The 20,586-nt window shown below is 50.0% G+C and overlaps 1 protein-coding gene across 3 annotated transcripts in view; it reads right to left on the reverse strand.

The window, feature by feature from the left end:
* The window catches only part of LOC145536408 (glycogenin-2-like), a 22,080-nt gene extending 5,692 nt beyond the window's left edge, over nucleotides 1-16,388 (reverse strand). For all 3 annotated transcript variants that reach the window (XM_081565747.1, XM_081565746.1, XM_081565745.1), the window contains exons 1-8: nucleotides 16,285-16,388; nucleotides 15,905-16,055; nucleotides 10,882-11,023; nucleotides 9,250-9,424; nucleotides 7,592-7,754; nucleotides 7,236-7,362; nucleotides 5,631-5,853; nucleotides 2,366-2,536 (exon numbers count right to left, since the gene is read on the reverse strand). In XM_081565747.1, coding sequence (XP_081421873.1) covers nucleotides 2,366-2,536; nucleotides 5,631-5,853; nucleotides 7,236-7,362; nucleotides 7,592-7,754; nucleotides 9,250-9,424; nucleotides 10,882-11,023; nucleotides 15,905-15,911 — 1,008 coding nt within the window. In that variant the 5' untranslated portion in view covers nucleotides 15,912-16,055; nucleotides 16,285-16,388. The remainder of the gene's footprint in view (nucleotides 1-2,365; nucleotides 2,537-5,630; nucleotides 5,854-7,235; nucleotides 7,363-7,591; nucleotides 7,755-9,249; nucleotides 9,425-10,881; nucleotides 11,024-15,904; nucleotides 16,056-16,284) is intronic.
* Nucleotides 16,389-20,586: the final 4,198 nt, after the last annotated feature.

The following is a 20,586-nucleotide window of genomic DNA, read 5'->3' on the forward strand; positions in this document are numbered from 1 at the left end:
GGGAAGATCCCCTGGAGGAGGGCACAGCCACCCACTCCAGTATTCTTTGGCTTCCTTGGTGGCTCAGACTGTAAAGAATCCACCTGCAATGCAGGCCACGTGGGTTCAATCCCTGGGTCGGGAAGGTGCCCTGGAGGAGGGCACAGCAACCCACTCCAGTATTCTTGCCTGGAGAATCCCATGGACAGAGCCTGGCAGGCTACGGTCCATAGGGGTTGCAGAGAGTCGGACATACAAAGGCTGCTGTTTGAAATAAGCATCCCAGACCTGTCTCTTCCGTATTTACAGGATTTATGAAAATAATCTCTCTGTCTCTTTTTTGGGGGTGGGTGGGAGGGGTGGAGGGTTGGGGGGGACTGAGATCCAAATTCCCCAAATAAGGAAGCCAGAGTGGATCATTCACTAGATGGTCAGTAGGTGGCAGCAACGCCGAATAATTAGTGGCAAAGATGTCTGCTGTGTTGTTTGGCGCTAAGTTGTGTCTCACTCTTTGCGACCCCATGGACGGTAGCCCGCCAGGCTCCTCTGTCCATGGGATTCTCCAGGCAAGAATACCGGAGTGAGTTGCTATTCCCTTCTCCAGAAAGATGACCTTGGAGTGTAAAATAATGAAACATATGCCCAGGCACTAAAAAGGACCCCTTCCTTATAGCTCAGCTGGTAAAGAATCCGCCTGCAGTGCTGGAGACCTGGGTTCGATCCTGGGTTGGGAAGACCCCCTGGAGAAGGGAAAGGCTACCCACTCCAGGATTCTGGCCTGGAGAATCCCATAGACTGTATCGTCCGTGGGGTCGCAAACAGTCGGACACGACTGAGCAGCTTTCACTTTCACTTTCATGTCTTATTTGGACCTAAATGTTTAGTTGGGTCTTCTGCCCACTTCTTCCCCCAAAGTTTATTTTTTAAACGTTTTTATTTTGTTTACTTTTGGACATGACCAAGTGACTTTCACGTATAGAAGGGCCATGACTTTCTCAATTTTTAGACACACATGCCCATAGGAAAATAGTCAGTACAGACTTCCTTTCTTGCGCGCGCGCGCGCGCGCGTGTGTGTGTGTGTGTGTTTTCTGGCCACGCCTCACAACATGTGGGATCTTAGTTCCCCAACCAGAAATTGAACCCAGGGCCCCCTGCACTGGAAGCATGAAGTCCTAACCACTAGACCATCAGGGAAGTCCTGATAGACACTTCCTTAAATGCTAATCTCTTCCAGAAACACACCCTGAAGTAATGTTTCACCAGCTATCTGCCCATCCGTTACTCTGCTCAATTTGAGTCATAAAACTAACCATTGCAGTTGGAAAGGTTTTTTTATATTTTATTATTTTATTAATTTTATTTATGTATGTTTATTTATATTAATGTATTAATATAATATATTTATATATAAGTAATTTGGTTTATATTGATATACTATTGATATATTAATATATCTTATAATTAATATATTAATTGATCAATTGTATTAATCAATTATACCATATTATTTATATAAATTGTATTTGTATAGATTTATTAATCATATTAATATAGATTAATATTATATTAAATTCTAATATAATTATGTTTATTTATGTTTATCTATATTAATATATCAATATGTTTATATTAACTTATATTTTATGTATAAATATAAAAATTATATTTGTATTTATGTTAATGTATCAGTATGATATATTTATATTAATAAATGTATACTTATTGTTTAAATTATATAATAATTTATAGAATTATTTCTGTTAATTAATTTATTTCTGAGAGATTCCCCCTGGAGTCTGACTGTCAAACATTTAACCCGAATGCCGAGTCTTCTCAGAAATCCGGACGAGAAGGACCTACTGTATGGCAAAGGGCATTATATTCAGTATCTTGTAATATAGCCTATCATGGAAAACAATCTGCAAAAAAAAAAAAACTGAAGCACTCTGCTGGACATGTGAGACTTAACACCATGTGGTAAATGGAGTATACTTCAGTTTTTTTTTTAATTCCCATTGCAGGTGAGGCTCCTCCTGGCAGAGCAAGGAGGAGGGTCTACAGGAACCTAAGAGCTTAATCCACAGACTGTTCACACTCCTGGAAGGCGGATGCTTTCTGCTTAACCCACATAAGCCATTTCCTGGTGCCAGAGGCAGGTGATGGTAAAACTTCAGGGTACAGCAGAAGGAATGAAAAAAAAAATTAGGAATAAGCTCACTTCCCAGCCACCCCCACGGTCCAAACCTGGGTCTTTTTTTCTTTCTTTTCAATTTGTTTGGGTGGCTGTGAATTCACAGCTCAAAAATTACTAATGCCTGGAAGTTGCATCCCTGATCCCATATTAAAGTGTAGGAGAGAAACGTTTGCAGAGCAAACATACTGACCTCTTCCGAAGGGCACGCTGCCAGAGTAGGGGGGGTTTCCTCCACCCCCACGGGCCTCTCCGAGCCATCAGCAGAGCGAGCCTGCCTGGGCCCCTCTGCTGGATTCGCACACGACCCCTCCGCCGTGGCCGCCGCCCCGGAACTCGGCACCCCAACGCCTCCGAGGCGAGCCTGCGCGAAAACGTTCACACTTAGCAAAGCTGCCCGTTGTTGCTCAGTCTTGTCCCACTCTCTGCGACCCCATGGACCGCAGCACGCCAGGCCTCCCTGTCCATCACCATCTCCCGGAGCTTGCTCAAACCCATGTCCATCGAGTCGGTGATGCCGTCCAACCATCTCATCCCCTGTCGTCCCCTTCTCCTCCTGCCTTCAATCTTTCCCAGCCTCAGGGTCTTTTCCAGTCAGTTGGCTCTTTGCATCAGGTGGCCAAAGGACTGGAGCTTCAGCTTCAGCATCAGTCCTTCCAATGAATATTCAGGACTGATTTCCTTTAGGATGGACTGGCTGGATCTCCTTGCTGTCCAAGGGACTCCTGACCTCTCTGCAAATGTCACTAACATCCACGTTCACATTACTGCTCCAGGTAAGAAGGACCCCACGGCAACAGGCTCCCTACATGGCTCTCAACGTTTCCTCTCTTAGAGCCACCTGAATCTGCTTTATCTTTCTTCATATACACCCCAGTACCGAGCAGTGGGATCAGCAGTAAAGAACTGGCCTGCAATGCAGGAGACACGGGTTCCATCCCTGGGTCAGGAAGATCCCCTGGAGGACGGCATGGCAACCCACTCCAGTGTTCTGGCCTGGAGAATCCCATGGACAGAGGAGCCTAGTGGGCTACAGTCCATGGGGTTGCAAAGAGTCAGACACGACTGAGCGACTCCATAAAAAAGAAAAAGACAGCGTAAGCAGACTGCTTGGCAGAAAGGAACAGCAACTTGCTATCAGCGACAGGAATCTGAGTAAACTCCTATTTGATCGTCTCCAATGGTCAGAGAAATTTTTTTTTTCTTCTTCTCCTCAATCTTTCGGCGACAATGCACGCCATGGGGAGTCTTAGTTCCCCGACCAGGGATGGAACCCTTGCCCTCTGCATTAGTAGGTGAAGTCTTAACCACTGGACCCCTAGAGAAGTCTCAACAAAGTTTTGGTTCTGATGGCAAAGTAGCACCCAGCTCCACCAAACCAAAACCATCGTAAAAACACTAAAAAGTGAATCCTTTTCAAGGTCCCAATGCATGTATTTTCAGACACTGGACTCCACTGTACCAGTAAATGTGCCCGTTAAAAACAGACCAAGAAATGAAATTTCCTGGAAATGTACGTACCTTAAAAGGTCTTTTGCCTGCCTGTTGAAATTCACTGCAGAAACTCCAGTACGGAGAGGGTGCAGTGTTATAGTTTTAACAAAAATCAAACGGGTGCCCATCCAGAACTTGAAAAACCCTCTTCAGACACCGCCTTCCACGGCCTCTTCAATCAAGGACAGAAAGTGGAAAACGCCTGCTCCAACAACATGTGTAATCAGTCATTTCCAGACATTTAGTCAATGAGTGGCTCTTTCCCTGATGAACCGGCTAATTTAAATAATTACTTCTGCGTCGGTTCGGTAAAGCACAGCCTCAGTTCTGCTTGTGAAACATTCACGATTTTGCATCCCCCCCCCCAAAAAATTGCCTGCCTCTTTTAGCATCTTCCTACATGAAATACAGGACATGCATACGGATGAAAAGAAGTACAAGATCTAAAGCTTTGGCAGGTCCTTAACTTCCAACTATGCTCTTGCGGTGAAATAACGCATCTTTCCTTGTCTAATTCCTTTCTGGTGTGTGTCAACATTGTTTAATGTCTTCTAATTCCCTCACTTTTAAATAAACATGTCTATAAATGTCGGAGAAGGCAATGGCACCCCACTCCAGTACTCTTGCCTGGAAAATCCCATGGACAGAGGAACCTGGTAGGCTGCAGTCCATGGGGTCGATAAGAGTCAGACACGACTGAGCGACTTCACTTTCACTTTTCACTTTCATGCACTGGAGAAGGAAATGGCAACCCACTCCAGTGTTCTTGCCTGGAGAATCCCAGGGACGGGGGAACCTGGTGGGCTGCCGTCTATGGGGTCGCACAGAGTCGGGCATGACTGAAGCGACTTAGCAGCAGCAGCAGCATAAACGTTGAGTTATTCCTGAACTTCCCCGGCAGTGCAGTGGCTAAGACTGTGGGCTTCCCATGAGCAGCGACTCGGGTTCGATTCTGGTCAAAAACTAGTTACCACGTGCCGCAACTAAGATCTGGTACAGCCAAATAAATAAATATTTTTTAAAATTGAACTTTAAAAAAATCTTATTTCTTCCATTACCATAGCCCCTGACAGACTTTTTTTTCTCTTCTAAAGGGAAAGGTTTTTATTTTTTTTGCTTTGTTTCTTTTTTCCCAAATTTTCTTGAGATATAATTGATATATAATGTTGTGTAAGTTTTGGGTATATACATGTTGATTTGATACAATTATATTATGCACTTGATTTTTACTGACTTGATTTTTTACCACTTGATTTTTTTTGGGGGGTGGATGTAATTTACTTTATTGGAATGGAGAACGGTCAAAGAGCCAACACCCTAGTTTAACTGAAAACTATTTGTGAGGTCGTAAAACTATGTTATAATTTGAAGTCCAACTTCTTCGTCCCAGAAAAAGGATCATAGTTAAAATAAGAAAATAAGTATTTGGATATTAAAACAAAAATGCATTTACGATTGTCAAATTTTTAATGGACTTGATCGGTACAAAAGTGGCCAATAAGTTAAAAATACAATATCCTTCAAGTACCACTTTGAAAGTGGCTTTCTTGGAAATAAAGGTGTAGTTTACTATAAAAAGCAAAAAATTATGTAGAAAATCCGCCTCTGAAACATTGACAGATTTTTTTTTTTAATGTAACTTGGTAATTGCTTATAATATCCGGAATCTTGGAGAAGGCAATGGCAACCCGCTACAGTATCCTTGCCTGGAAAATCCCATGGACAGAGGAGCCTGGTGGGCGCCAGTGCATGGGGTCGCAAAGAGTCAGACACGACTGAGCGACTCACACACGTCCTATATCTGTCTTTAAAGAAAAAAATTAAAAACGATAAGAGATTCATCAAAAGAACGTGGGGGAGTCTGCCTTTGAAGAAAATGCCCAAGTGTGGATCACAGAGAATTGATCCCAGTTTTTCTCCCTTTTTAATTCCCAGTTTCATCTCCGGGGTTTCAGGATGCTTACCGTGTGACCCGGGGACTCCTGGGGGTCCTTGTTCCATATATTTTCACAAAGGGGCAAGATGCTACGGTGGTAAATTCCCCACCACTGGTTAAGGAAGGACGTCTGATGCTGGTCGGCCAGCCCGGAGCCCTCCTCCAAAACGGAGCCCGTCTGGGGGTTGTACTTGTAGTTCCAAGGCTTCGAGGACCCCAGAAAGTGGACCACCTTCGCACTGGAGCCAAATCTGAGGAGGAGACACACACAAAAAAAGAACCATCTCACTATCCTCTTGCGAGCAGTGACCACGTGCAGAAAGCCAGGGACGGAGCCCCCTGGGTTAAGAATGTGCCTCTCAGCACAGGGGACCCGGGTTTGATCCCTGGTCCCGGAAGATCCCACATGCCTCAGAGCGACGAAGCCCGTGATCAGCAACTGTAGAGCCGGTGCTCTAGAACGACAGAAACCATCACAGTAAGAAGCCCATCACCCCACTGGAGAAAGCCTGCAAGGCAGCAAGGAAGACCGAGCACAGACAAAAATCAGTAGATAAAAGAGAACGAAAGCCAGTGACCACCACAGGACTCGTCACAGACAGCGAGATGCAAACACGCACCTCAACAGCTCAGGGACGATCCTACCGTGACGGCCACTAGACTTGCATTAAAAAAAAAATAATTGTTTATAGTCAGTCCACACTGGCAGTCTCTCATATTTCTGTAGACCGAGAAACATCATGAGGACCCACTGCGGTGCTCCCACAACAGAAAGAATAAATCAGGAGGCTTAGAAAGCTGGGCAGTTTTCGTAGCCCAAGTCATCTTCCCCCCAAAACAACGACAGATTAAAAAAAAAAAAGATTTTATAGGAGAGAATGAAAGCTGCAGACGAGAAAACTGGCTTCTTGGGCAAGATGGAAAATTTTCGCCTTTCGACTTTTCTCTTTTCATCATCATCACCACTCACACCAACCTCACAGCTTTGAAAACGTTTTTTTCTTAATTCATTGCTTCCTTGCGAAATTTTGATACCGTATTCTCCCCAGAGGTTTATGTTCTGCATGGCCCACTGTGCCCACTCTGGGACTTTCCAGGAGTTAGGATGGTCCAGAGGTTAAGATTTTGCTTTCTAACGCAGGAAGTGTGGGTTCTATCCCTCGTTGTTCAGTGGCTCAGTCGTGTCTAACGCTTTACGACCCCAGGGACTGTAGCCCGCCAGGCTCCTCTGTCCATGGGATTCTCCAGGCAAGGAGACTACAGTGGGTTGCCATTCCCTTCTCCAGGGCATCTTCCTGACCCAGGGGTCAAAGCTGCATCTCCTGCATTGGCAGGCAGATGCTTTACCGTGTGAGTCACCAGGGAAGCCCTCATACTCATAATTCATGTTGAGGTTTGACAGAAAACAACAAAAATCTGAAAGCAATTATCCTCCAATAAAAAAATAAAATAATAAAAAAATATATATATACTCTATATAACTACATTTTCAAAGAATTTGTAGTTATATCTATATCCTTCATAATTTCTCAGAAAATCTAACTGAAACTATCACCCTATTATTTTTAAAATGTGTAAAAAGGGACACATCTTTCATATATTTTCGTAAACTATAACTATTTATAACACTCACTGTTTGAAAGCAGGACTGTAGGTGTACGTGGTGTTGCTGCTTAAGTTATAGATGAAAGGCAAGTGCTTCTGGATGTCGGCGGTGGACCAGTTACTGAAGAAACTGTTCAGCAAGCCTTGGTCTGCCCCTAGAGAGTTACAACACAGCCAAAGAAGTTAATAATGAATGGTGTAGTTTTCACCCCCTGCATTGGGAGCTCGGAGTCTTAGCCACCAGACCACCACGGAAGTCCCTCAATCCCCATCTTTAACTTGCTATTCACAGGTACGAGGTGGCGAGGAGGAAGTGCTGGTGGGGCAAAGGGATGGCCACAGCCCCACTCTGGTCCAAAAACGTCCAGCTGCCCCTCAGCGTACCGTCAAAGCTGCCGTGGTCGGTGGCGTGCTGTAGCAAGAGGCTGTGCGTCTCCAGCGAGGGTTGGAAGACAAATACCCCACTGTTGAAGCAATCTGGCCATCCGGGATCCGGGGCCGCAGAAAACTCCCTCCTGTCGAACAGCTCATCAATGTTGGACAGCACCTGGGGAACCAGAGCGTGGGGGACCCGTGTGACGTGAGGGGAGAGAACCAGTCTGACTCCATATTGAATCTGTGCCTGTGACTTGAACTTCTATACTCAGCTGCTTCTGCTACAAGCTCATCACTAAAGAGATGAAGCACATGGCTTCCCAGGTGGCTCAGGGGTAAAGAACTGACCTGACAATGCAGGAGACGGAAGAGACATGGGTTCGATCCCCTGGGTTGGGAAGATCCCCTGGAGAAGGGAATGGTGACCCACTCCAGTGTTCTTACCTGGAGAATCCCATGGACAGAGGAGCCCGGTGGGCTGCAGTCCATGGGGTCACAAAGAGTCGGACACGACTGAGCACAAGTATCACTCAAGGGGTTCTGCACATAAGCTTAAATCATACACGATGGTCCATCTCTGTCTCCAGGAACCCTGCTTCCAATGGAATGAGCGTTAAACTAAAATTCCTTTGTTTAGCTCCCAGGAAACATCCTGACCAGGACAAGTTTACCACAAAAGGGAATTTGCCTGCAAGCTTGTGGTTGCTTAGTCACTAAGTTGTGTCCAACTCTTGAAGCCCCCATGGACTGCAGCCCACCAGGCTCCTCTATCCCTGGGATTCTCCAGGCAAGAACACTGGAGTGGGTTGCCATTTCTCTTCTGCAGGAGATTTCCCCAACCCAGGGATCGAACCTGGGTCGCCTGCATTGCAGAAATATTCTTTACCGTCTGAGTCACCAGGGAAGCCCCAATATATTGATGATATGCTCTTAACTGTATTTATTCTCTTCCACCTAGCAAATGTGACCTACGAGACTGGAAACCCACAAGCATGGAGGTTCGCAAGTCAATATGATATCATCCCCTGCCTCGGAGAGCTTGACCACTAACAGCACTCCTCTCCGACACAACTATTGGCTTTATAAACTGTGCTCTGTTTGGGTAGAAAAAATATTACTGTGATTGTTTCTCTGTTCTGATTTTCCTCTCCACCCCTCCACCTTCCTACACCGCTTTTGCACAACCAAGACAACCCAGAACGGGTCTCCAACACTCCAACCTCATTTCACATTTCGACATTCCAATGGCTGTTTCTGAAAGTACCTGGCCTGGGCTCCTACACCGAGGGTCACTACCCCGAATGACCACAGTGGGGATGCTATAGCTTAAGAAGCCAGGTTTCCAGTCCCACCAGGGCTATATAATTCAGGGTACAATCAAAGAAGAATATTCTCCCAATATTTTATTTTGTGTAGATGACATAATGAATAATTCATCCTAGGGAAGGAACAGGCCTTCAAGTAACCCAGTGTTCTCAGCAACACTCATGGGTGTCTTCTACCCGATGCTGACTGACTAAATGATGTTGGTGGGTGAGATGGACATTACCTGGTAGAGATCCACTAGCAGGGGCTAGCAGCCTGCTAAAGGAGGGAGGGGCATGATCTCTGAGTGGGCGGCTCCTCATCAAGCAGAAGGTCTGGACCTCCCCCTCCCCCATACTCACCAGCGTGTCTGCGTCCAGGAAGACGCATTTGCTGTAATGGGTGAGTGTCCAGCAGTGAAGCTTGGTGAGGGTGATTCCGAGGTCAGGTCTCTTCAGAAAGGCCAGGTGAATGTAGTCCGCGCTGTCTATTAGGTTCACCTCAGTGACCTCATCAAACACCCTTGAGAGGATAACCCTGGAAGAAGATAGGCCAAATTCTAGGGGACCAGGAAACCATTTAACACAAGATATTCTGTCCCTTTTTGCTCACATTTCATTTTGTTGGAGGATATGCTGAAGTGTTTTTCTCTAAAAGGTTCTGGAGGGCTAAAAAGCCCTTGTACAGATGTATGTGCTCAGTCGTGTCCATCTCTTTACAACCCCATGGACTGCAGCCCACCAGGCTCCTCTGTCCATGGGATTCTCCAGGCAAGAATGCTGAAGTGGGTTGCCATTTCCTCCTCCAGGGGATCTTCCAAACCCAGGGATCGAACCTACATCTCTTCTGTCTCCTCCAATGGCAAGCAGGTTCTTTACAACTAATGCCAACCAGGAAAGTTGGGGGAAAAAGAGAAGAATTTTTTTCTGCAAGCATTTTACCTCAGAAAGACTGTCTTTCTGTCAAATTTTACCTCAGAAGGTCCTTCTTCCTGCCAGATTTTATCTCAGAAACTCCTTCTGTCAGATTTTATCTCAGATCCTCCTATTGTCTGTCAGGTTTTTGCCTCAGAACCCCCTAGTTTATGTCAAATTTTACCACAGGGACCTCTAGCTTCTGTCAGATTTTACCTTCTAACGTTCATCTTTCTGTCAGATCTCACCCCAGAAGGTTCATCTTTCTGTAAGATTTTACCCCTGAACTAGCTATGTCCTGTCAGATTTTACCTCAGAACCTCCTTGTGTGTCAGATTTTACCTCAGAACGCCCTAGCTTCTGTCAGATTTTATGTCAGAACCCCTCAGTGTCTGTCAGAATTTGCCTCAGAACCCCTTAGTTTCTATCAGATTTTACCTTCCAATGTTCATCTTTCTGTCACGTAATACCTCAGGAACGTCCCCCGCCCCAGTCTGTCAGATTTTGCCTCCGTCTATCAGCTATATTTCAATAAAAATGTAAGAAAAACAAAAATGCTTTAACTTAGCTCAGGATGTGGGCTTCCCAGGTGTCTCAATGGTAAGAACCCTCCTGCCTATGCAGAAGACACCAGTTCAGTCCCAAGGCTGGGAAGACCCCCTGGAGAAGGAAATGGCAACCCACTCCAGTGTTCTTGCCTGGAGAATCCCATGGACAGAGGAGCCCGGTGGGCTACAGTCCAGGGCGTGGCAGAGATTTTCACACGACTTCAGGAGTGTGCATGCAGTAGATTAGTAGGGCGGCTGCTTCTCAGAGTCCCCCGTTCCCCCCAACTCCAAATCAATGCCGTTGATTCCCGTATTTGAGGCAAGGAAGTCTACACACAAGTGGCATTGCGTGTAAGAATTCTGAAGTCGGCCGTGCACCAGGCAGAGCCCCTGCCTCTAATAACAACCGCGAGCCCCTCTGCAAGTGTCCAAGGCCCCCCATGTGCTTGCCGGTCCAAGCTCACGGCCCACGGCCTAGAACCTCCTCCAGCCTCTACGGTCAGAAGAATCAGGTGTGTGTGTTGAGTCTTACCTGAGCAGGTTGGACACCTGAGGCGTGACCAGCACCACCAGCCTCCTGGTGGCCCTGTGGTCCCGGAGTGACTGCCCCAGCACCAAGGCCCCCTGGCAGTAGACGTCATTGGTGGCCAGCGTCACAAATGCCTGGTCAGACACTGTGGACGTGGACAAAGACAACCGGGTTACGTTCCCGCCTGGTCTCAGGGGTCAGCGGTGGGGCTGAGCGTCACCTCTGACTCTCTCAGGCTTCACGACGTGGACTGGACAAGTGTTTCGCAGGTGGCGCTAGTGGTGAAGAACCTGCCTGCCCATTCAGGAGACGTGAGAGACGCAGGTTCGACCCCTGGGTGGGGAAGATCCCCTGGAGGAGGGCATGGCCACCCACCCCAGTCTTCTTGCCTGGAGAATCCCATGGAGAGAGGAGCCTGGCGGGCTACATACGGTCCACAGGGTCGTGAAGAGTCAGACACGACTGAGGCGACTCAGCACGCACGCGTGCATATTCTAAAATATGCTTCAGGGACATTTCACGTGCATTCTTTCATTGAAAAATTAAAAAAAAAAATTCTTCTTCAAAAAAACCGAAAAATCAAAAGAAAAAAAAAAAACCCACATGCATGCAGGAAACATAACAGGAAACGCTAAATATGACACAAAGTCAAGCAGAGTACGATTAAAATTTCCTGGTGCTGATGAACAGATGGAAGTTTATATACAGTATCTGCTTATATACACCAGGAAATTTTAATCATATACTCTGTTTATATACAAACAGACACTGTATATAAAATAAATAAACAACAAGGACATACTGTACAGCGCAGAGAGCTCTATATCTTGTAATAACCTAGAATGGAAAAGAATAAAAAGAAAAAGAATACGTAGGGACTTCCCCAGCGGTCTAGCAGTTAAGACTATGTTCTTCGCTTTGCAGGGGGCATGGGTTCAATCCCTGGTCTGGGAACTAAGATCTCACATGCCATGCCCCTATCTCCAAAATAAAAAATATATATATAAATTAAAAAATATGAATATATACATATATATGTATAAAGACATATATAACCAAGTATATATAGATATATACACGATATATACAGGAATATATGCTCAGTCATGTCTGCCTCTTTTGCAACCCCATGGACTGTAGGCCACCAGGCTCCTTTGTCCAGGGGATTCTCCAGGCAAGGATGCTGGAGTGGGTTGCCATTTCCTCCTTCAGGGGATCTTCCCCACTCAGGGATCGAACCCAGGTCTCCGGCACTGGCAGGCAGATCCTTTACCACTAGCACCACCAGGAAAGCCCAATAGGAATTTTCAGTTTTCATGTGTATTTATAACTTTGCTGAAAACCACACGACACTGTAAATCAACTATCCTTCAGTTGAAAAAATAAAATTTCCTTTTGCTCCAGCACGGCGCATGTGCCTAGCTCAGACCGCTTATTTGATTCTCCATTCAAGTCTCAAAAAGTCACCCAAAACTTTTGGGCTTTGAACACAAAGCCAAAGGTAGAAACAACGGTCGGATTGATCTGAGTTACCACGAGGATTCCCGCCCAACTTGCCAAAAGAACCAGGCTCTCGAAAGGAAACGGCCAGACCCATTAATTAAATCGCACACGCCCCAGTCGTTGGCAAGACTTCAACTCGAGGGTGTACGAAGCCAAGGAGACGGACTTCAGAAGGGAAAGGAAGACTGTTTCATTCACCAAAAACGCCCTGTTTCCCATGTCCCCGCAGCGGGGAAAGAAACTCGAACAGCTGATTTACGACAGTTCGAGTGAGAAGAATGTGTGATGTGGACGTTCACGGGGAATTTAAAACCGCCTGATTCTGAGGTCCCCAAGGGCAAGCCGGCCGCCTGGACGAAACCAAGGGGGCATCAGGAGATCCGGGCCTTGGCTCCCGAGCTCGCGACAGAAATTAACATTCGCAGCGTTTGGTCTGGGGCTGGGACACACACAGCTCCGTTCTCAAAGACCAGACGGTGCTCGGCTGCGGCCGCCGCGCCCTCCCCGTGTCCAAAGACAAGGTCACCCCGCAAAAAACAGCAGGACCCAAGCCTCCTGGGCCCGTTTTCCCGTCTTAACCTTGGCATTCTGCTGGGGTGAGTGCCCACCTGCCCAAGGGCCTCCTGTCTACCCCTGGCTGGGGTTCTTCTTGGGTTAAGGAGAAGTTGAGGATTCCTGGCGTCTCGGCTGTGAGTTATCACCGACAGGGAAAACTCAGAACTCAAGTCTGCAGCCCCAGAGATGGCTGTCTATCTATTCATCCAACTGTCTATCATTATCTATTAACATTAATAACATCCATCTAGGAAATGGCAACCCACTCCAGGATTCTTGCCTGGAAAAATCCCATGGACGGAGGAGCCTGGCGGGCTACAGTCCATGGAGTCGCAAAGAGTCAGACACGACTGAGCGACTTCACTTTCTTTTTTGTCCATCTATTTTATCTGCTTACTAATCTATCTTGATATGTACGTATCCTCTATGCATTTTATCTGTCACCTATCATTATTGATTAATATTGACATCATCTACCTATCCATCTATTTATCATTTACTTACCTATCATCTGTATTTATGTATCCTCTATGCATCTTACGTATCGTCTGTCTATCATTATCTATTAATATTAATAACATCTATCTCTCAATCTATTTATTAGGGCTTCCCAGGTGGTGCTGGTGGTAAAGAACCCACCTGCCAATGCTGGAGACATAAGAGATGTGGGTTCGATCCCCGGGTGGGGAAGATCTCTCCTGCATCTCTTGAATTGTAGGTGGATTCTTTACCACTTAGCCACCCACCTGCCAATGCAGGAGATGCAGGTTCGATCCCTAGGTGGGGAAGACCCCTGGAGGAGGGCATGGTGACCCTCTCCAGGGTTCTTGCCCGGAGAACCCCACGGACGGAGGAGCCTGGCGGGCTACAGTCCACGGGGGTCACAAAGAGTCGGACACAACTGACCACTGAGCACACACCCACACTGAAAGGCCGAGTTTCCTCTCGACGGGGTGTTAGGGTGGGGACGTCTGGCATGGAACACAAACAGGACTGGAGGCTGTCCTCCAACCCCACGTTGAACAAGAAAAAAAAAAATCTCCCGAAGTCGACTTCACCCTGCAGACGGCGGCAGCTGTCGGTTTTATGAGGGGCCGGGAAGAAATGTTTACTTCGATTCCTTGCCTCCTTCTCCCCCACCCACCTGACAGCCGCTGCCCCAGAATAACAGCCCTGGCTTCCTCGGGGGCCCCCCCTCGTTCACTCAAAGGCGCGTTCTGTTACCAGCCGAGCGCGGAATCCCCAGTGGGGTCTCTCCGGCACACTGCCGGGCCCGACGGCCATGTGTCCGCACGTCCCTCCTGAATGCTACCATTTATACAGACCCTCGCCGGCTTCCAGAAAAGGCGTGTTTTTGGTTTTTTTTCTTTCAGTCTCGAGAGCTCCGAACTGCTCCCTGGAACACACGGACGGGATTTCTGCTTCTCCTCTCAACAGAACCTTGTAGCGTACAGCAGGAAATCGGCCCAAACAACTTTGCCTCGCTAAGGCATGGAGGTGGAAAACAGTTGGGAAGCCTCCTGGTGACTTATTACCAAATTGCTCCTCTGAATAAAAAGCAACCTGAATTTTTTTTTTTTTTTTAGTGCTCTCATGAGTGACGAGGCCTGATTTAGTGCAAGAAGAGATTGTCTTCATGATAAAAAACAAAACAAAACAGGAATGGGCGGGATTTCCCCGGCAGGCAAGTGGTTAGGTGTGGCTTCCCAGGTAGCTCAGTGGTAAGGAATCCGCCTGCCAATGCAGGAGACGGGGGTTCGATCTCTGGTTCGGGAAGATGCCCTGGAGAAGGGAATGGCAACCCACTCCGGTATTCTTCCCTGGAGAATCCCCATGGACAAAGGAGGCTGGCGGGCTATGGTCCACGGGGTCGCAAAGAGTCGGACACGAGGGAGACTGCATGTATGCAGAGAACCAGTTAGGATGCCAAGCTCTCACTGCTGAGGCCCAGATTCCATCCGTGGTCGGGAAAGCAAAATCCCACAAGTGGGGTGAGGTGGCCAAACCAGCCCTCTTCCCCACAGACACACACACACACAAAACAGAACAGGACAGACATCTTTCCCATGGGCGAAGGTTACATGCTACCATCCCATTTCTAAGCCTCTGAGGTCCACTGTCCCAATCAGATGTCCCCGCCAAACCCGAGGGCAGGCAGAGAGGACAGAGGACACAATTGAAGCCCTTGGGAGTCAGGGCTTGCCACAGTCATCCCACCAACGCCAGCCTGCAGCCCTGAAGCGGGGATTAACCCCGGATCTTTTTTTTTTTTTTTTTTTTTTAACCCCGGATCTTTATACGGGAATAAGCAACTCTGTCTCTGGTCTGATCTTGGCGAGGACCAAAGACGCTCCGTCTTCCCAGAGTTTTACGACCACGAACTTCCCATGGTTCTGCACGTCGGTAAGCCTCTCACACAGTTCCACGCCTGCCAAGAAAATGGTCCACCCAACCTCCAAGGGCTAAGCTTTCACAGAAGGAAAATCACCAAATCTCAGTGGCCCTTGACCATCTTTTTTGAGGGCAGGAGGAGAAGGGGCCGACCCAGGACGAGCCCCTTGGATGGTATCACCAACTCAACGGAGGTGAGTTTGAGCAAACTCCGGGAGTTGGTGATGGACAAGGAGGCTTGGCGTGCTGCAGTCCATGGGGTCACAAAGAGTCAGACACGACTGAGCCACTGAACAACAGCCGCAAATGTCCCTTGAGGACACTAAACCTCAGTCCCCCCCAGCCGCTGAGACCCACTGTCTCGCCAGTCGCACCAAAGGACACCGAGCTCTCCAGCTCCGGGGGGAAGCGAGGGCCTGAGGGATACCGCGGGGGCGCACGGTGGCCGCTGAGGAGTTTGGGGACCACTTTGTGCGGGCAAAGAGGGGAGGTGGGGGTCTCCCCGCCCCAGCGCAGTCCATCTCACCCGGGCTAGGAGAGCGCGGAGGCTGGCCGCGAGAAGGGTTTCTCCGCTTACCGGGCATGGTGTGGGCGCAGCGCGCGGTGGGCACCACGCGGCCGAGGGCGCCCAGGCGCGGCGGGTGGCCTCTGTCCGGGGCTCCAGCCGCCGAGCCGAGCGGAGGCGTCGTCTGCGTCTCCAGGGGCCCCACCCGCTCCGAGTTCGAGGCCTGCGGAGACAGCTGGGCGTTCCGGATACCCGCACCGCCCCACGCCCCGGCCCCTCCCGAGTCAGCCCACGCCTCCGCCGCGCGCAGGGGCAGCCGCGGGCACTGCCGCCGCTGGGGCGCCCCCGGGTGTCCTCAGGGTCCCCAGGCCGCGCCCGGCACTGGCTCCAGGCGCCTCCCTACCCTCCCCCCATCCACGCCCGAGACTTCAGCGGCCTGGCTGCGCCCCTACCCCGGTCACTCCTTTCACCGCGCGTCCAGCCGTGCGCCCCGCCCCTCTGAGCCTCTGCGCTCCAGCAGCCCAAGTGCGCCCCCAATCCGCTCCCAGGTTCCCCCGAGCGCCCAGGCGGCCACCACGCCTCCGGAAGCTTCCTCCGCCCCCCTCCACCCCCCAGCCTTCCACACCCCCCGGCCCGCTCCTCCTCCGAGCTCCGGGAGCGTCAGGTCTCCGCCGCGCCCAGGCCAACCCCCACGTGGTGCGCTGGGGCAGGCCTGGCGCAGGCCTGCGCCCCCCTCCCCGGCCCCCGATCGCCGGCGGCGCCCCCCCACCTTCTCCGCGTTCCCGTAGTTGCTGGCCCAGGGCAGGCGGGGCGGCGCGCGGCCCGGAGGTGGGCGGCTCTCGGGAAGGTCAGCTCCGCCCCGGGCGGGGGTCCTCCGCACCGCCCGCCCCAGCCGCGCGCCCCGCCTAATCCTGGCGTCTGAGGGCCCCCGGGAAGGGAGAGCCTGGAGGCGGGCAGCCCGGCCTCGGCGCCCCGCTCCCTCGGCCCCCTCCCCGCGGAATCCAGGCGTCTGGGGCGTCCTGGCTCTAAAACCTCTAACCTTTAACCCGCCGCCCCCAAAGTCAATGTTTGCCGTGGCCTCACGGGCCGGGCCCCAGGCCAGCGCGCGGCCCGGAGCAGAGGCCACGCTGGAAACGTGATCGTATGGAGGGAACGTGCGGGGAGCGGAGGAGGCGCGCGCGCGGGGCGTGGACAGTGCGTGGATGCGGCGTGGACGGTGCGTGGGCGCAAGAGGGAGGGACCGATGTGAGTCAGTGATGGAGAGAAGGGTAACAGGTGGGCGGATGAACCGAGTAGAGGAAGGAGAGAACACACTTATGAGTGAATGCAGGCCTGAGTGAATGAATGACCTCCTGCATGTATGCCTGAGTGAATGAATGAGCTCCCGTGTGCATGCCTGAGTGAATGAATGAATGAGCTCCCGTGTGCATGCCTGAGTGAATGAATGAATGAGTTCCCGTGTGCATGCCTGAGTGAATGAATGAATGAGCTCCCGTGTGCGTGCCTGGGTGAGTGAATGAATGAGCTCCCGTGTGCGTGCCTGAGTGAGTGAATGAATGAGCTCCCGTGTGCGGGCCTGAGTGAATGAATGAATGAGCTCCCGTGTGCGTGCCTGAGTGAATGAATGAATGAGCTCCCGTGTGCATGCCTGAGTGAATGAATGAGCTCCCGTGTGCAGGCCTGAGTGAATGAATGAATGAATGCCTGCAAGAAGGGGTGAGTGCGTGAATTCGTGAATGAGTGCTCCTCTACCTAAAGTGGGTGAGTGAGGGAATTAATAATTCGTGGATGCCTGAGTGCATGCATTAACTACGCCCACAGGAGGGAGGAAGGAGACTGCTTTGGCCCAGAGGGAGTGAGAGGGTTAAAGAAGCCGCATTCCAGGTTGGGGAAGGGGTTGGGGGGTGACTCCTGGCACTTTCTTGCTGCCTTGGGGGAGAAAATGAGACCCTTCCAGGCCAAGTGAAAGCAGTCCTGGAGAAGGCAGATTCCTTCCCGCCTCGTCCCTGTACCCACCCTTTCATTATGGTTTCCCCGCTCATAAAACATCCAAGGAATTCCACCTTCTACCCCATCCTCGGGAGGTCCAGGAAACACCACGAGGTGGGTTGATAGGTTTGGAGGAAGTAGAGATCACCTCGCTCCCACCCACGGGAGCCAGACCCCCGAAGCTGCGAGTCCTCCTACCCCAGCTTTGCTTCCCCAGGTCACCACATCTTCTGGGAAGTTCTGACAAACAGTCCCAGGTCTAGACTCAGGAAACTCGAGACTCAGGAAACTGCGTAATGGGGCCATACCCTCTCTTAACAAGCTTCCCTCCCCGTGGTGGGTTCTGATTGCTGACTTGTGGGCTTGGGGTGGCTGGAGCGCCCTGCGGCTAGACAGCGGGGGAAGTATGTGGGAGCCAGAGAGAGCAAGTGAGGAAAACTGGAGAGATGTTGGCGTCTGTTCTTTTTTCCAGTTCTCATGTTTGTTTCATATTGCCCGCGAGTGTACTGAGTCGCTTCAGTCGTGTCCAACTCTTTGCGATCCTATGTACAGTCCTCCGTCCATGGCATTCTCCAGGCAAGAACACTGGAGTGGGTTGCCATGCCCTCCTCCAGGGCATCTTCCCGACCCAGGGACGGAATGGCAGTCTCTTGCACTGCAGGGCGGGTTCTTCACCACTAACGCCATGTGGGAAGCCCTTATTTCATATTCAGTTCAGTTCAGTCGCTCAGTCCTGTGCGACTCTTTGCGACCCCACGAACCGCAGCACGCCAGGCCTCCCTGTCCATCACTAACTCCCTAAGTCCACCCAACCCCATGTCCATCGAGTCGGTGATGCCATCCAGCCATCTCATCCTCTGTCGTCCCCTTCTCCTCCTGCCCTCAATCTCTCCCAGCATCGAGGTAGCTTCAAAAAAATTTCAAGTCTCTGTTAGAGTATAACAGATGAAGGGCTTCCCTGATGGCTCAGTGATGAAGTATCTGCCTGCCAATGCAGGAAATGACGCAGGTTCAATCCCTGGGTCGAGAAGATCCCCTGGAGGAGGGCATGGCAACCCACTCCAGTATTCTTGCCTGGAGAATGCTATGGACAGAGGAGCCTGGCGGGCTACAGTCCAGGGGGTCACAGAAGAGGGGGAAATGGCTTAGCATATAAACAACAGCCACAACATGTTGTTTCAGCTGTACAGCAAAGTGATTCAGTTATACATGTACATGTATCTATTTTGTTCACGGGTTCTCATTAGTTGTCTCTTTTCTACATAGTAGAATAGCTTATATGTGAAGTGAAGTGAAAGTCGCTCAGTCGTGTCTGAATCTCTGCGACCCCATGGACTGTAGCCCGCCAGGCTCCTCTGTCCATGGGATTCTTCAGGCAAGAACACTGGAGTGGGTTGCCATGCCCTCCTCCAGGGGATCTTCCCGACCCAAGGATTGAACCCCCGTTTCCTCCATTGCAGGCAGATTGTTTACCATCTAAACCACCAGAGAAGCCCAGTGTGTATGTATGAATCTCAGTTTCACATTTTATCCCACTCTCTATTTCTGCTTTGCAAATACGTTCATCTATGCCATTTTTCTGGATTTCACTTATACGCATTAACATACGATGTTTGTCTTTCTGACTTACTTCACTCTGCGTAGACAGCCTCTGGGTGCATCCACATTTCTGCAAATGACACAATTTCATTCCTTATTATGGCAGAGGTATTTAGTCCTTCCTAAAGGAAATTAACCCTGAATATTCAGTGGAAGGACTCATGCTGAAGCTGAAGCTCCAATCCTTGGGCCACCTGATGGGAAGAACTGACTCAATGGAACAGACCCCGAGGCTGGGGAAGATTGTGGGCAGGAGGAGAAGGGGACGGCAGAGGATGAGATGGTTGGATGGCATCACCGACTCGATGGACATGAGTTTGGGTAAACTCCGGGAGTTGGTGATGGACAGGGAGGCCTGGCGTGCTGCAGTCCATGGGGTCACAAAGAGTCAGGCACGACTGAGCGCCTGAACAACAGTGAACAGAGCAGAAGGCAGTCAGCCATAGGCAATCCTCCCGGATCTCCGGGCAAAAGCCAGGTCCATTTTTAAACCCAGAGCAGACATCCTGCGAAGGGCGCGGCTGGATTCCTTTGGGGGTGGGAGGTGCTACCCAGGAAGCCAGGTGACCTGTGGGCGCCGCGAGCCCAAGGCAGTCTCTCCTCTTGGGTGCCTCACAAAGGGTGTTTGCCGATTGTGAAACTGAGCCTGCATTCTCCCAAGACGTTGTTCGGAGAAAACTAGTCTTTGGTTGCTACACCAGATGCAATGTTGTTGGCAAGTTACAGGGCCCTTTGCGAGACATAGTTCAAGCCCAGAAGCTAAAAAAATATGCCAACCGGCTGGATTGCTTGCCGCATTTTTGTGATGAAAGCCTTCTGAGCAAGCAGGAGAATGAGAACAAATTCTGCAGTATATGTATACAAATGCATGCTTCTGTGTGAGCATCACGATTGCAATTATATATCCATATTTTAGAGCTTCCCCGGTGGGTCAGTAGTAAAGAATCCACCCACAATGCAGACTCAGGAGATGCGGGTTCGATCCCTGGGTGGGGAAGATCCCCTGGAGAAGGAAATGGCAACCCACTCCAGTACTGTTGCCTGGAGGATCCCATGGACAGAGGAGCCTGGCGGGCTACAGTCCCTGGGGTCGCAGAGATTCAGACACGACTGAGCGACTTTCACGTCACTGCTGTTTGCCACTCATGGTTGTAAGAGTTACAGAC

The sequence above is a fragment of the Giraffa tippelskirchi genome, chromosome X (genome assembly GCF_054371585.1).
Source record: "Giraffa tippelskirchi isolate mGirTip1 chromosome X, T2T-mGirTip1v1.2.pri, whole genome shotgun sequence".
Lineage (NCBI taxonomy): Eukaryota > Metazoa > Chordata > Mammalia > Artiodactyla > Giraffidae > Giraffa > Giraffa tippelskirchi.